The sequence below is a fragment of the Suricata suricatta genome, chromosome 8 (assembly GCF_006229205.1).
Source record: "Suricata suricatta isolate VVHF042 chromosome 8, meerkat_22Aug2017_6uvM2_HiC, whole genome shotgun sequence".
In the NCBI taxonomy this organism is placed as follows: Eukaryota; Metazoa; Chordata; class Mammalia; order Carnivora; family Herpestidae; genus Suricata; species Suricata suricatta.
The window spans coordinates 127,554,476-127,570,767 of record NC_043707.1 but is presented as its reverse complement, the minus strand read 5'-3'; the positions used below and the strand labels follow the sequence as shown (position 1 = coordinate 127,570,767).

The following is a 16,292-nucleotide window of genomic DNA, read 5'->3' as shown; positions in this document are numbered from 1 at the left end:
GTGGGACACCTGGAATTTGAACCCAGGGCCCAGGGTTCTTAATTCCTATTACCCTGCCTCACATGAGCCCCTGAACTTCATGTAGAAGGAAAAGTGATAAGTCAGCTGTTTCACTTATGTGTGTCACAAGCTGGGGGATGGGCTCTGACTCTGTTGCTGGTGATGCAGCTGGTCACATACAAATGACAGAGTGTGGATTCTTATAGGAAGAAGGCATCCACCATCCATCCATCCATCCATCCATCTGTCCATCCGTCCGTCCCAAGTCAGTTTCCCCAGAAGCTGAGCCTGAGACAGGATTCTTGTGCAAGCAGGTGACTTACTGAGGGCGTGTTCTCAGGAGAAACCTGTAAGACAACAAGGGAAACAGGCCAGGCCAGGGCAAAGAGGTGTTCCAGACGTCTGGCCTCAGCCTGATCCCATAAGGCGCTCTGGGGTGTGCGGCGTGCCCCCGGGTGGACCTGCACAGAGGCGGGGTCGGCAACCAGCTCCCTAGTCTCCGGTTAGAAGTGGGATGGGCGGGAGGGGTGGTAGCTCCCAGAAGACAGGTAGAAGGAGACAGATGTGAGCCCATAGCAGTCAAACATCTGGCTTAGCTGGGGGTTGGGGGCCTGGGCCAGGAGGGGATGTGGATGAGGCACCAATAACATCTGGCACCACCTCCATCCATCCATGACGGGCTCGTTGGTCCATAAGCATTAACTGAGCACCTATTACATCGGGGAGCAGAGGAAACAAAGATGAGAGACGTAGCCTCCGTCCTCCAGGAGCTCCAGTCTGATTGCAGGGGTTCAGGAAAACCCAGATATTATATATCACTCAAGATAAAGATTGGTAAATTGCAGCCTGGTAAAGTGCTGTGAGGGTTTGGAGGAGGGAGTGAGCCCTTGGAGCCTGGGGGTGGGGGGGAAGGAGTCAGCCAGGGGACACCTCTGTCCCTAGTAGCCCTTGGACCCTGAGAGCCTAGATGGGGACCAGCCACCTGGGGACAGCCAGTGGGGCACCCTGTAGAGGTCCCAGCCTGCGCAAGTGCCTGGAAGCAGGACAGGACGGGCACATGGAAACCCAGGCCTGGAGCAAGAGGACCAGGTGGCTTCAGCTTGCCCTTTGCTCGAGGCGGATTTGTGGAGCCCCTTCTTGGCCATGGGCACTGCTTTGGGCACAGGGATGCAACCGAATCCAAGACAGTCATGGGTCCTGCCCGCCAGGACCTCCCTGGGGAGAGTGACGCAGCACCAGAGAGTACAGGTCCCAACGTCCTCGACGGGCCCTATCCTGCGGGAGTGAGGGGCTTTGGGGTTTTAAGAAGTAGAGCCATGTCATCAGAAAGATCAACACTGCCCTTTAGGCCACCCCAGCTGCAGCGAAGACAGTGTGTGAGAGGGAGTGAGACCCGGACAGGAGGCCCCGGACAGTGAGGGGCAATGCAGGGGGGACCTGCCGCACCATGGCCCCCAAGCCCCCACCCCCTGACACCTGCTGCTTTGGTCCAAACACCACCCCTGGGGGCCTCCTGGCCTTGGCTTTTCCTCTGATCTCAATTCATCCTCAGGAGAGACAGCTGCTGCCTTGGTCCGGAAGACTTGGAAGGTCCTGGAGCAAGGTGGGTGGTGGGGCTAGGTTGCGACCCGCCCAGGCTGGTGCAGGGGCTTAGATCCTAGGGGAGAGATGTCAGGCACGCCATGGGACTCGCAGAGCTCCAGATGCTGAGGAACAGGGCTGGGGGCGTGGGGCGGCGGGGCGGGCTCCTCTAGCACGTGGGGGTCAGGCCTGTGCAGTGGGGCCGCCAGTAGTACCGCAGGTGTTTCTTGTAGGTCTCCAGGTTCCGCTTCAGGCAGAAGGCAACCTCCTTGTCACAGGCGCACAGCTGCTGCTCACACCAGCTGCCCTTGTCAGCTGCGGGGTGGAGGACACGGGGGCTCAGTGTCTGTCCCTTCCCTAGGCAGAGCCCTCGTGGGTCTAGGGTCCCTGGAGGGAGTTTCTGGAGACGGCACAGTGGTTGCTCAGCTTGAGAGTCCCTTTCCCAGCCGCTTTGACTCTAGCTGCGTGACCTTGGGCATGAACCACGACCTCTCTGAGTGTCATTGCCCCTTTATTTATTCATCCCTTTCATAAACGATTGAGCACACATTTTGTGGCAGGGTCCTGGAGGGACAGGACTGACCAGAATGGACACAGGAGGTTCACACTCCCGTGGGGGCAGCGGATATTAGAGGACCACAGAAAGGAATGTCACATGCTGTTCCTCTCGGAAGTAAGAAATGCTGCAGGGGCTACAGGATGGTAAAGTAGGGGGACCGGACTCTGAGTCAAGAGTCATTTGAGCTGAGATCGGAAGGGTCTGCTCCCCTGTGGACAGCCAGGGGGACAGTGTGTGGGGGCAGTGTTCCAGGCGGATGGAGCTGCAAGTGCAGAGACCTTGGTGCATCAGTTTCATTATCTGTAGATGGAGGTGAGGGTAAGAGCTGCCTTAGGGCTCTTGGGAGTAGAGTAGGCAGAGCCCTTGGGACACAGTAGGTGCTCAGTAAACGTTGGCTATTGTTGTTGTTATTATTATTAAGACTTTGATGAACGGGGACTAGTGTGGCGAGCCCACGTGATTCCCAGCTCAGAGCTGCCACCTGGCAGGCATGGACCCAGGGGTGAGGGTGGGGGGAACCTGAGGTCTAGCCCAGGCTCTGTCACCTGCGGCAGGGTGGCCCTGGGCCAACACCTCTTCACTCTGGTCTCACTTTCCTTGTGTATAAAACAGAGCCCATCGGGGTGGTGCAGCTCCTGGCCGGGCTGCTCTGTTAACTTACAGTAACAATGTAAATTGTAACAAGGATCCTAGTAGTCCACTGAGCATGCGCCTTGCCAGCAGGCACGTCCCAGGCTCATTCTGTCGGCTCTCATTTTAGTTCTTGAGTTAACTTTAGGGAGGAGAACTTTAGCGGGGAGAACCTGTTTTCATCCTGAGCTTACAGAGGAGAATACTGACGTTCAGAAAGATTAAGCAATGTGTTCAAGGTCACACAGCTGGTTGATGGCGGCTCTGGGATCCAGGCTGAGGTCTGCCAGCCTTCCACAGTCTGAGGGGTCAAAGCCCTTGTTGGACTTCTCCATACTCCCACCCCCGTCCCCCCATAGCCCAGCTGCTATCACCGGACACATGAGAAAAACAGAGAGGGCAAGCACCTCGTGCATGGTCACACAGCATGTGAAGGCAGTAAGTGCCAGAACTCCCTTCCTCAGCCTCTAACTCCAGCCCCAAGGCCCAAGTACTCACAGCACTGGATGTTCCCCTGGGAAAAGGTGTAGTCGTAATTGTCTGTGTGGATGTGGCATTTGTGATGCCTCAGGTGGGCGTAGCAGCAGTCGTGGTTCTGACAGCACCTGGAGGGAGAGAACAGGAGGTGGGGTGGGGGTGGGGGGGCACAGCTGCCCCAGGGTAGAAACCCAGTGCCCCCCCACGGGGGAGGAGTCAAGGCCTGCAGGGCTGCAGTCTTCATGATCACACTCGCTGACACTTCCTGAGTGCTTTCTATGTATCAGGATTTGTTTTATCATGAATATTCTCTTAATTTTTGCTACCACCCTCTGACAGAGGCACTGGTATGGTCCCCATTTCACAGATGAAGAAACAGACTCAGGGAGGTCAAGCCACGTGCCCAAGGTCACACAGCCTGTAAGCGGCAGGTCCGGGAAGTGACCCTGGGCCTGGATGGCTCTCATCTCTACTAGTCCATACCTGGGATTGTTGTGAAGATTGACTACTATCACGACAAAAAGGGAGGCGTTAAAAAAACAAAAACAGCATGTGACGGCAGCAGGAGAGTGTGGTGGGTGTTTTAAATAGATCAGGGGTTGGAAGTGCGAGGGGGTGGGGGGGGGGCGCCTTCAGAGACTCTGCAGAACCAGCTAGAAGGCAAGTTCCAGGAAGGCTGAAACTGTACCGGCTCCTAGCACACGGCATAGAAGGAATTCAAGGAATGAATACAAGGGGAAGCAGGAAAGGGGAGAGTCCGGGGTGTAGGTAGGACAGGACTCACAGCTGCTCACAGCCCTGCCTGGGAAGGGGATTACCAGTCCGAGGCGTCTTTGGGTTGACCTCTGCCACCAAGTCCACAGTAACAGCCATAGGGCCAATAGGAGAAGACGGGGATTTTTCTGGTCACTTGTTGGATCATCTTGTTCAGGTTCAAGAGTCCGGCCTGGGTTGGAATCACACCTGTCAAAGCACCCAGTAACAAGGAGAGGGTATGATGTCAGAGGAGGCCCCAGGGACTTCTGCCCTGCTGGACCAAACCAGTGACCTTGATTAAGAAAATGACCACAACCACCAGGTTTATTAAAAATATAGTGATAGTGGAGCACCTGGTGGCTCAGTCGGTTTAGCGTCTGACTCTTGGTTTCAGCTCAGGTCATGATCTTACAGTTTATGAGTTTGATTCCCCAAGCCGGGCACCGTGCTTACAGTGCAGAGCCTGGTTGGGATTCTCTCTCTCTCCCTCTTCCTCTCTCTCTGCTCCTCCCCTGCTTGTGCTTTCTCTCTCAAAATAAACAAATAAACTTAATATATATATATTTATAAAATATGGTGATAGTGAGGACTCGTTATGGGTCTTTTCACATAGTAATTTGTGGACTCTGTTCAACCCATGAGTTAAGTACTGTTTTCTTTTTCAATAAATGAACTTTTTAGTTTGGTATATTCTAGCTGTACAGAAAAGTTGCAGAGTTTCCTCTGATGTTATTATCAGCTTGCATAATAATGGTGTATTTATGGGAACTAAGAAACTGACATTGGGACAATGAGAACTGCATTTCATGCCCATTTTACAGACGAGCAGATTGAGGCTTAGGGCCGTGCTCCAGGTCACTGTGGCTGGTACATAGATGAGCCAGAATTGTCACCCAAGGCAGTTTGGTCCCAGTCTCTGCCTCTGCACGGAGTACCCCGCTCTGTAACAGGAAGACTCGCCCTTCTCCCCACACCCGCCCTGCCCCACGCATCCCTTAGAGAAAGCCGCAAGTTAAAGCCCTCCCGAGGCGCACCTGGGGAGGCACTGTGATTTAAATATCAATGATTTTCATGGATATTTTTCACTTTAGTTATAACTGCTACTGGTTAGAATTGATCATAAGGGGATTTTGTTTTATTGGGGGAGAGGAATGCATTATGTTGAGGTAGGAGGAATGAAGTACATTAAGTCGATGAACTCAGGGGAGAGCCTGGGGGCACAAACAAGATAAGGAGACTGAGGTGTCTGCATGTGTGACCTGGAGAAAGGATTCAAGAAGACGGAGCAGAGTCTCAGGAAACTGGGCCAGGTGTGCCCCGCCGCCCCGCCCTGCCCAGAGTGGCCTCCTGTGGACCTCCATTCCATTCTCCACTAAGTCGTGTTATAATGAAAGCTCTGTGTGCAAATGAACTAAATAGTAAAGCGGGGGGGGGGGTGAGCCCCAAGTTGGGGGAGGGGAGGTAGAGGTGGGAAGAGGGGTTTTGGGAGCAGCTGGTGCAGTAGCAGGTCAAGGGCGAGATCCCAAACAGGTTGTCTTGGGCTGTGGCTACAGTGACTGGTGCGTGTCTGGTGCGTGCAGGCCTACTCTGTCTCCAGTGTGTCCCTCCATGTGCAGGCACCACATTGCCACTCCTGTCTGACATGGTGGCTCTGGCTGAGCTTTGACGGAGCTGATAGCCGATCCCAGGCCCGCTGGAATCCTGGACGCTGTGATAAGGAACCTGGAGGCAAACCATTGCCAGGTGAGTGAACCCACCTTGCGGTCCATTAGGGACCTGGATTCAGAATCTTGCCTTTTTGGTGTGCCTCGTCCCTCTTTCTGCCCTGAGTCTGGCCCTTCCCATGTCGTCTTAGGAATACACACATGAACTCACACCTGACTGATGCATCTCTCCCTTGCCAGGCCAGCAATCCTTTTAGCTCTGACTCAGAAAGCTTTCGGATGGTAGTCTTACTGCTTATAATTTTACGGTGAGGCAGACCCAGCCCTGAGACATTGAGGGACCCCAATTTGTGGTTATGGGACCTTTGGTGAGCTGCCTTAGCTTGTCAGGAATTCCTGTCCTGATGGCTCTTTCTATCCTTTGCTGTCACCGAGAGGGATGCATTCTCTTCCCCGAGTAGCGAGTGTGGCCAACATTTCATCAGATGTGTGTTAAGCTATCGCTTACTTGCTATTACTTCCCCTCACTAAACATTTCGGATCCATTTTCTCATTAGAGGCCTAACAACCTTACAAAAAAGGTGCTATGATGTCCGTTTTGCAGATGAGGACATACAGAGGTAAGGTGACTTGGCCAAGGCCGTACTGCCAGGAGGCAGCTGGCCACACTTGAATGCAGGTTTGTCTATACGTTTTATCTCCACTGTGTGTTGCTTTTTTATGTCTGAGAGATAGATGCGTTTCTGCAGCTTGATCGCATTGTTCCTAACGGTTTTTGCTGTAACCTTGGAGATGTGTTCCTCTGAAAAATTTGGGAGTCTCAGGAGAACAGAAAACCACATTTTAAAGTACAAATCCTTTCTAGCACTGCATACTTCGAGATGGATTGAGAAATAAAAACACCCTATTTGCTGGCAGCCACATTTTTACATTTGCTCTGCTGAAGATCAAATGGAACTCCCCCCTCCCCCATGTGCTACCACAGTCAGCAGAGCCCTTTTCCCAGGTTCAAGGAAGACAATGAACTTGAAAGAAAGGTAGAGTGAAACATTGCTATTAGCTGGTCAAAGTGACAGAGGAGAGCAGGGTGAGGTGGGGAGATCCCTTTCTGTAAATCGTGTCTAAAGTGCCCCGGGTGTCTGCTCAACTGCCCCGGCGTCTGAGTCTCTAGTTGCCCATCCTTACGGCAGGCCAGAGGCACGCTGCCCAGCGTGACAACCCAGAAGTCCCTGGCCGAAGCCAGCATTCTAGGGGACCGGCCGCTGCTGGCTCCTGGCGGGGACGGAAGGGTTGAGACCGAGGGGGCCAGGGCAGTGGGGATCAGAGCAGAGGACCAGTCTAGGAAAGAGCTACAGCCCAGTCACATCCCAAGTTCCCTTCCCAGCTGTGCATCTGGCCCCTACTCACCAGCAAACGCCAGCAGGGTGCACAGGAGGGGAAGTTCCATGGTCCCAGCTCAGAGCAGTGGAAGAAGCTACTGGAAGTCCCCTTCTACGTGGGCAGCCGCTTAAATCAGGGTGCCTCCCCCCAAGCCGAGCCCACCTCCGGCCCTCACAGCTCTGGCTCTGGTGTCTGCTCTTTCTGTTTCTGGTTTCTGGCCATGGGGAATTTTTTTAAAATTTTTAATATCTGGGTTTTTAAAAAAAAAACATTTGGATTGCAAAAGGAACACATTCAGTGTAGGAGATTTGAAAATCATAGACAATAAAAAATTAAAATCGCTTATGAATCCTTTAGGCACCATTCACTTTTTTTAATTGAAATACATTTGACATAAATCACTGTGTAAATTTAAGGTGTGCAGCATGTTGAGTTGATACACTTCTGTATTATGCTATGACTGCCAGTGTAGCAATAGTTTGTACCTCTATCTAGCTCATCATATGATTGCAATTTCTTTTTAGTGGTTGCTAACGTCTTAGCAAGTTTGATGCTTACAATGCAGTCTTGTTGTCTGTATTTACTAGACGGCAGTCGATCCCAGGACTGTTGGTCTTGTACCTGTAAACACTGTCTGTCCTCTTTCCCCTCCTCCCTGTCCCCTGGTAACCACCATTGTACTCTATTTTTATGGGTTTGGCTTTTTTAAACTCCCCATATAAGTGAGATCATACAGTATTTATCTTTCTCCATCAGATTTCTCTCACTTAGCATAATGCCCTCGAGGTCCACCCATTGTCACAAATGGAGGGATGTCCTTCTGTCCATGGCTAAATAACAGTCCATTCTAACACATACACCACGTTTCCCCTTATCTCTTCATCCATGGAGAGGGGCTTGGGTTGTTTCCACCATTAACATTCTGGTGTATGCTCTTCTGGTCCTAGGGCTGTATACACTTTTCACTTACCCAATTAGAAAATGTTACAAACAACTCGGGCAGCAACAGATGGTGTGAGGATGCGGAGAAAGAGGATTTCTTGTGTATCGCTGGTGGGGATGCAAACTGGTGAAGCCACTCTGGAAAACAGTGTGGAGGTTCCTCAAAAAGTTAAAAATAGATCTACCCTACAACCTAGCAATTGCACTACTAGATATCTATCCAAAAGGTGCAAGTGTTCTGTTTCCAGGGGCCACATCATGCACCCCACTGTTTACAGCAGCGCTATCGACAATAGCCAAAGTATGGAAAGAGCCCAGATGTCCATCAATGGATGAATGGATAAAGAAGATGTGGTGTATATATATATAATGGAGTGTTACTCAGCCATCAAAAACGATGAAATCTTGCCATTTGCAACTACGCGGATGGAACTAGAGGGTATTATGCTAAGTGAAATTAGTCAGAGAAAGACAAATATCATATGACTTCACTCACATGAGGACTTTAAGATACAAAACAGATGAACATAAGGGAAGGGAATCAAAAATAATATAAAAACAAGGAAGGGGACAAAAACATAAGAGACTCTTAAATATGGAGAACACACAGAGGGTTGCTGGAAGGGTTGTGGGAGGGGGGATGGGCTATGTGGGTGAGGGGCATTAAGGAATCTACTCCTGAAATCATTGTTGCACTATGTGCTAACTAACTTGGATGTAAATAAAAAAGTAATTAAAAAAAAACTGTTACAAGTAATACTTTGTAGTCTGTTTTTTCACTTACCCATAGAACTTGAACATATTTCTGTGTCATTAAATATTTTTCTGCACTAACAGTTTGCAAGGCGACTTCACATTCTTTTATACATCTGTGCTGTTTATTTAACAAATCCCCTTTTGATGGACATGTAGGTTGCTTCCAATCAAGTGTTTACTATTCTAGTCCATACAGTGGTACAGTGAAAGAAATCCTTGAGGCTAACTCTCAGTTTGTGTCCAAAATTATTTCTGCAATTATTTCTAGGTGAACTCAAGAGTCAAAGCACACCCACAATTTGAAGGCAAATGATGTGTGTTGCCAACTTACTGCCCCAGTTTGCGTATGAGAATCCTACTGAGGCCGATGGTGTGGACCCAGCCTAAGTAGGGTGGGGGTTTGGGTGACAGGACACATGGGCATTATAGAGACGGTCTCACACAAACGCTCCACTGGTAACCTTTCAAAATTAAAAGAGGGTCCATGGGTAGCAGAAATTGGTTTTCTTCCATGCCTGTTTGATGGCTGCCCAAGGACATAGAGACAGATGGACCTCTTTGCTGCCAGTTCACCCAAGAAAATGTGCCAAGAGTCATTGCTGAGAGTTCTTTCTCTCAACTCTAGTTTTTCCTTTGTTTTTTGACTCAGTCACCAACTGACCACCTCACCTGGGAGAAAACAGTCTGCATGCAAAATCATTAGCCAACAGGCAAGCTGTATGTCTCTGGCATATTCTTTGACACGCCTCCCTCGTGTGTATGTGTGGTCATTCCCGTACACTCTTCCCGATGTGGGACCTCACTGTACAGTCCTTCTGTTGGGGCATGTGGGTACCTCCCAGAGTCCCAGCTTCCCCTGATCTCATTATCATTTGGGCAAGAGCAAAAGTAGCCAGGACCCCAGGCCCTTTGTTGATTCCAGAAGGCTTTTTCCCTAACAGGAGAGAAGAGACGCTATTGATGTGTTGGGAGCTGCTGAGTTTTGGCCACCTCAGGCAAGGACATATCGCTTTCCAGGGAGCAACCAAAAAAACAAGATTTACATCTGGAGGCTAGGAGAGTGCATTTCCTGGTCCAGGATTCAGAGACAGTCATATTGAGCCAGACGAAAAAAGCCAAAATGAACAAAAGATCAAACCACATTCGGGTTTATGCAGTGCTAATCTTCCCCTGCCCATTATTACAGACAAAAGTCTGGGCGCTCCTTTTGATGCTGTGTTCAGAGTTTCAGTTTCGGTTTCCCCTTTTTCTAATTATCATTTGACTCTGTTACCTGGCAACCAACTTGGGTCAGTTTCCCGCCCCAAATCCTATGTAGGTGGATTATTTTCTTAATAAACGGGGGCTTGATCGGAAAACGCTTGTCTTGCCTCACTCCCTGCATCTCCCTCCTGCCCTATTTCTCTCTCCCTCCCTCAGGACCGGACCCGCAAAGATTTACCACCCAGCTGGCTGGGGCAAGGGACCCGACAAGTGACGCCCCAATGTGGGGCTCAGTGAGGGAACACAACATTGATTCTCTGAAGGGGCTTCAGAACCAGCTGTCCCAACACCCCCTGAGGCCCCAGGGCCCACCCGAAAGGCTAGGTTGGGGCCAGAGGGACCTGCTTCAAACTCTGGCTCCTTCTCTTACCACCTGTGGGACCCCGGGCCAATCACCCTCCCTCCATGGGCCTTCCATTCCTCATTTGCAGATAGGGACAATATGGGGACAACAGTCCCTCCCTCCTCTGATTGCTGTGGGCTTTGGAGGCCACATGCATTCAGCACACTGTACCAAGTCACACCCACGGAAGGAAAGCCACCACAGCGACCCCAGTGAGGGCTGTGTTGCATTCCAAGGGGGAGGAGAGGGTGGGAGATGATGTTCAAACCCAGGCCCCCTGGGTGAAGGCTGGCCTTCCTGGTGCTTCGCTCCTTCTTCACCTGGAGCAAGCCCCTCAGCATCATGTCTTCGGCTTCCTCCTGTGTAAAATGGGGCAATGACTGCCCCTCCTTCCTAGGCCTGTCGCGGGGATTTTTAAACACCATGGCGGGGGAACAGGGATTTTTAAACACCATGGCGGGGGAACAGGGCTTGGGCGGGAGCTGGAGGTCAACAGACGTCAGGTATGGTCATTCCCATCACCACCATCTTCATTGGCACCATCACCGCTGATGAGGACGAGAAAATATCTGGACAATCCATCCATATTGTCAAATCTGCCGCAGTCCTGTCTACTGTTCCTTCCATGGGAGCGGCCTTGTTTCTCTAGAAATTTGATTTGTTTTTTTTAAAAAATATCTTCTATGTTTCTACTCACCCTGCTCAAGCTTTCTTCTATCTTAAACATACTGAATATAGTTATCGTGAGTGTTTTAATGACTTTCTCTACTAATTCTATCATTGGGTCATTTCTGGGTCTGTGTCTATTGATTGCTTTTTTCTTGATGACGACTTTTAGTTCACCCCTGCTCATTATTATAGATAACCCTGGGGTGATAAAGTCTCCTCTATGTTTAAAGGGCAGTTGCTTGAAAATAGATTCCCAGAAGTGAAATTGCTGAGTTGGAACTGAGAGAGGCTTTGAGCCCCTTTCACTCTGTGAGGTCTGTGGGAATTTAGAAACTCTCTGGACCCTGCCTCCATCAGCACATACGAGTGCCCGTTAGGCGCAGCTGCTCCTCGGGACGCATCAGCAAGTCTGTGGGGCTTTACGTGCCTGGAAATGGCAAGAAAAACATTTGATGGTGGGCCACAATGCATCAAGATCTCCAGGTTGGGGCGCAAAGGAGTAGGAGGGGCTTAGATGCCGGAGGGCAAATTCTGTTTGAATAGTTACCACTAGCTAAGTCTCTACCCCGTGTCAGACACTGGGCTGTTGTCTCTCTTAATTTTCACAGCCACACCATGAAGAAGATACTGCTTATTCCCATTTTGTTTATTTTTTAAAATGTTTATTTATTTTGAGGCGGGAGGGGCAGAGGGAGAGAGGGAAAGAGAGAATCCCAAGCAGGCTCCTTACTGTCAGCGGAGAGCCTGACTCGGGGCTGGATCCCACGAACTACAAGACGGTGACCTGAGCCGAAATCAAGAGTTGGATGCTTAACCAACTGAGCCACCCAGGTGCCCCCTGCTGTTCCCATTTTACAGGTGAGAAAAGTAGGGGCTCAGAGAAGTTAGAAACCCAGGGGCTCGGCCACACTTTCTTGCCCTCCCTGCACAGATGAGGTAGAGATGAGGAGAGCTAGCAGAGTCTGAAAACCTGATGCTCCAACCTCCCTGCAGAAGAGAAGGAAGTGGACCCCATCTCCTAAGAGGTGCCCCCATGAGGTAGAGCATGTCCTTTCAGCCAGTAATAGAGTTCTCCCCTCCACCCTCCCTCCCTGCAAAGCTCCATTCACTGGGACAGTCCCATGGCCTGGATTCCGTGCACGGGGACCTGCAGAGGGTATTAGACAGGAAGCCCAGGGTCCCCGAAGGTTTGCAGCTGAGGGCAAAATAGCGGAGCTTCTTCTCCAGAGGCTCCGAGCTTTGTCTCTGGTTCTCTGCGCAGGCAGAGGGCGAGAAGGGAGGGAGAGATCGAGATTCCTTTGTGGGAGAGTGACCACTTTCACCAGCCAGGACCGAGGGGCCTGGAGACTGGGAGCCATTCCCAAGAGGGCTGAGGGTCGTGCTCGTGCTGTTTCTTCGGCTGGGTGTGGCTTATACTGGTGTGCTCACACTGTGGACATTCATTCAGCAGCTAGCCACTTTTGCCTTGTGTATTTCCCTGTGTATATGTTAGACTTCAATGTACTTGAGAGATGGTGGTGGTGGTGGTGGTGGTGACATTAAATGGGCTCAAACTTCAGCAGGGAGTACATCACGTATCTTCTACATTTTTAAAAATGTTTTCTTTATTTTTGAGAGAGACAGAGAGAGACAGCTTGAGCAGGGGAGGGTCAGATAGAGAGAGAGAGAGAGAGAGAAGACACAGAATCGGAAGCAGGCTCCAGGCTCTGAGCTATCTGTCAGCACAGAGCCCGAAGCAGGGCTCGAACCCACGAATTGCGAGATCATGACCTGAGCCGAAGCCAGACGTCCAACCGACTGAGCCACCCAGGTGCCCCTAGATTATCCAGTATCTTCTAGATTATCTGATATTTTTCTAGATTATCAAATATTCCTCTGGATTATGAGGTATCTTCTGGATTATCTGATATTCTTCTCAATTATCCAACATCTGCTAGATTTTCAGTATCTTCTGGATTATCTAATATCTTTTAGGTTATCAGATATTCTTCTAGATTATCTGATATTCTTCTAGATTATCAGATATCTTCCAGATTATGGACTGAGTTTATGTACTAGAAAGAAAACCCCAGCTTTGATATCAGCCACATGTGGCTTCAAGTTCTGTTTTAGCAATGGCATTACCTTGATTCCATTACTTCATCTCTCTGAGTCTCAGGTTTTAAATCTGGAAAATGGGGTCAATGACTCATCCCCTGCCAGCTTGCTGTCACGAGTACTATTGGAATGATGGGGGTCACAAACACACAGCTGGTGATCAGTAAACGTATGGCACCAAGTGACCCCTCCTCCCAGAGGGAAAGAGTCTAAAATCCTGACCACAGCAAGCGGCTGGGCAAACTGACCTCCCAACACGACTCGGGCCCAGATTCTCTCATTTCTAAATGATGCGGAGTTGGTCACACACAGGAAGGGGATTTCCACTTTGGCCTCTCAGTTCGCTCAGAGTGACCTAAGCTCAGACTAGTGGCCATGGAACGTACTTTCAGAATCACTCAAAATCCCCACTGCCAGCAGCTTCTCAGTGGTCGTTACTGGAAGTTTCTCCCATTCTCAGGCTAGGCCCTCCCCCTGCTGCCTTCCTCAAGGGCCACAGCTGGAAGGTCACAGACCCTGGGTGCTGAGAAGGAACTGGGGTCAGACAGGCCTGATGTGGCCCCGACTCCCCATCTGTTCCCGCATCTGTTAATGAGAATGAGGAAAATGAGAAGGCCCTTCATCAGGGTTTTTGTGACGATTCCCAGACATGGGGCATATCCAGTGCTAGGCTTGTACACTGTAAGCACTCAATAGTGGCAGTTAGCGTTGTTATTAATATTAGCTTATGGGAGGCAGATGCCACACTTCCAGGAAATCCCACAGGAAGCCAGCAAATGATCTCAAGCAACAGGCATTACCTGAGCACCTACTACGCGCTAGCCGCCAGCAGGCCCAGTGTGCTGCGTTGCGTGCAGAGAGGAAGGAGGAAGGCAGGTCCCTGCTAGGAACTTACTATGTCCCTAGAGCAACCAGATATTTTTAAAAAATGTTTCTTATTTATTTTTGAGAGACAGAGAGAGACGACAGGAGCAGGGGAGGGTCAGAGAGAGAGGGAACACAGAATCTGAAGCAGCCTCCAGGCTCTGAGCTGTCAGCACCGAGCCCAACGTGGGGCTCGAACCTACGAACCATGAGATCATGACCTGAGCTGAAGCCGGATGCTCAACCGACTGAGCCACCCAGGCACCCTGCAACCAGACACTTTTGAGCTGGTTGGAATACACGCTGTGGGGACCCCTGGCGCCCCCATCCCCCACCCCATCTGGGTGCGCATGGGCGCCTCGCACCGATTTGCGTGAGTTGATTTGCATGGAGGTGGGTAGGTCTGCCTGAAGAGTCAGAATGGGGTGATGACCGTGGACACCAGGATATATGTTGGGTGGATTTGGCCAAAGCCCAGCGGAGAGGACCATGTGGAAGCTCCAGGCGGAGGCTACAGTCCCCGGGCAGGGCACAGGGGACAGAGGGGACAAACATGGCACAGCGTGGGGCTGGGGGCATGGCCCCTCCTCTGCGCGGAGCACAGTGTGGCTCTGAGGCTGGAAGGTAGGGCGGCCCCACGGGGCATCTGAGAGCCTGCAGCTTTGGGGTGCTGAGGCCTCCAGGAACAGCTGTGGCGGTCACATGGGGTCACACGCCGAGGAGAAGACTAGGAAAACCCTGGGGCTTCCAAGGCTCCTACAGAGACTCCAAGAATTAACAGCAAGACTTTATTTGGGAGATGGGGGCTCAGGAGACTGGATAACAAGCCGGAGGCATTTCTTACTGGTAATATGACAGCCTCCTGGAGCCCCGGTGGAAGGGCTGGTCCAGAGGGACACACCGTTAACTCTGCGGGAAGTGACACGATGCCTTGCAGGGTCTTTGCTCTCACTTCCTCGTCAGAGCACAGTTTATAAGGTGATACTATTTGCCGCACTGACAGAGGGGGTCAGTGGAGCTTCCCAAGGTCAAATCTCTTCTCAAGAGGAAGACTGACCAGACCCAATGTCACTCCCAAATCTGGTTTTTCCTAATTGGCTGTAGCCGTGGACGATGTGCCCAACGGGTGTTGCTATGGGTTGAATTGCGTAAGACCCCCGTCCCCAATGTATCTGTCGAAATCCTAGCCCCCCGTACCTCGGAAGGTCTTCAAATTTGGAGAGTCTTTAAAGATGTAATTAAGTTAAAATGAGATCCTTCAGGTGGGTTCTAATCCAATATGACTTGTGTCCTTCTAACAAGAGGAGGTTGGGACATAGACAGAGAGGGACAACCACGTGAGGACGTGAGGAGACAGCCATCTGCCAGCCAGGAAGAAAGGCCTCAGAAGGAAACCGCCTTGCTGACATCTTGATCTGCAACTTCCAGCCTCCAGCAGCGGGAGAAAATAAGCGTGCATTGTTTAAGCCACCCAGTCTGTGGGACGTGGTCACGGCAGCCTGAGCAAGATAATGCAGATGTTAGGAGGGCCCAGAGAGGGGCACCTGAGTGACTCAGTTGGTTAAGTGTCCAGGCTTGGTTCAGGTCATGATCTCATCGCTTGTGGGTTTGATGCCCAAGTGGGGCTCTGGGCTGACAGTGCGGAGCCTGCTTGGGATTCTCTGTCTCTGCCCCTCCCTGACTCATACTTCCTCTCTCTCTCTCTCTCTCTCTCTCTCTCTCTCAAAATAAATAAAATAAACTTAAAAAAGAGAGAGAGAGAGAGCCCAGAGAAAATAATAGATGCACAGGTAGGCTTCCCGGAGGAGGTGAGCGGCTGTCAGTCACTGCCCTCTTTCTTCTGCTTGCCTCCCCTGGGGTACACGCAGACCATGCCTGCAGTACAGGATCTGATGTGAGGGATGGGCCTGGTCCTGGGGATGCTGCCTGTAGACGGGCCTTCTGTGACTCACCAGGCTGAGACACATGGCTTTCCAGTTCACGGCCTCAGTTTCCGCCTCCATAAAATGGGAACAGTGTCCTTTGATGCTTCACTCCTCCCCAGTCAACTGCTTAATGATCAGGAATGATTTGACAAACAATCATTATAGATACGGATACAGAAAACATTTTTGTTCTGAAAGTAGAAGCCATAGGTTTTTCTCATAAACGTTTTTTGTTTCTCTTCAAATCAACTTTATTGAGGTATGATTTACATAAAACAAAATGTACCAATAAAATACTCCAAGTTCAGTGATTTAAAAACATTTTTAATGTTTATTTATTTTTGAGAGAGAGAGAGAGACAGTATGAGCGGGATAGAGGCAGAGAG

General features: G+C 50.6%; 1 protein-coding gene across 2 annotated transcripts; it reads right to left on the bottom strand.

The window, feature by feature from the left end:
• Nucleotides 1–302: 302 nt before the first annotated feature.
• Nucleotides 303–7,142, bottom strand: PLA2G2D (phospholipase A2 group IID). Of its 2 annotated transcripts, XM_029949885.1 has the most exons (5): nucleotides 7,075–7,142; nucleotides 4,066–4,210; nucleotides 3,269–3,375; nucleotides 1,797–1,896; nucleotides 303–1,657 (listed from the first exon to the last, which is right to left on the bottom strand). In XM_029949885.1, the coding sequence occupies exons 1-5, from the start codon at nucleotides 7,112–7,114 to the stop codon at nucleotides 1,651–1,653; spliced, it is 399 nt and encodes a 132-aa protein (XP_029805745.1). In that variant the 5' UTR covers nucleotides 7,115–7,142; the 3' UTR covers nucleotides 303–1,650. The 2 variants fall into 2 exon arrangements, with proteins under 2 accessions (XP_029805745.1, XP_029805744.1); XM_029949884.1 differs by having other exon boundaries at nucleotides 303–1,896.
• Nucleotides 7,143–16,292: the final 9,150 nt, after the last annotated feature.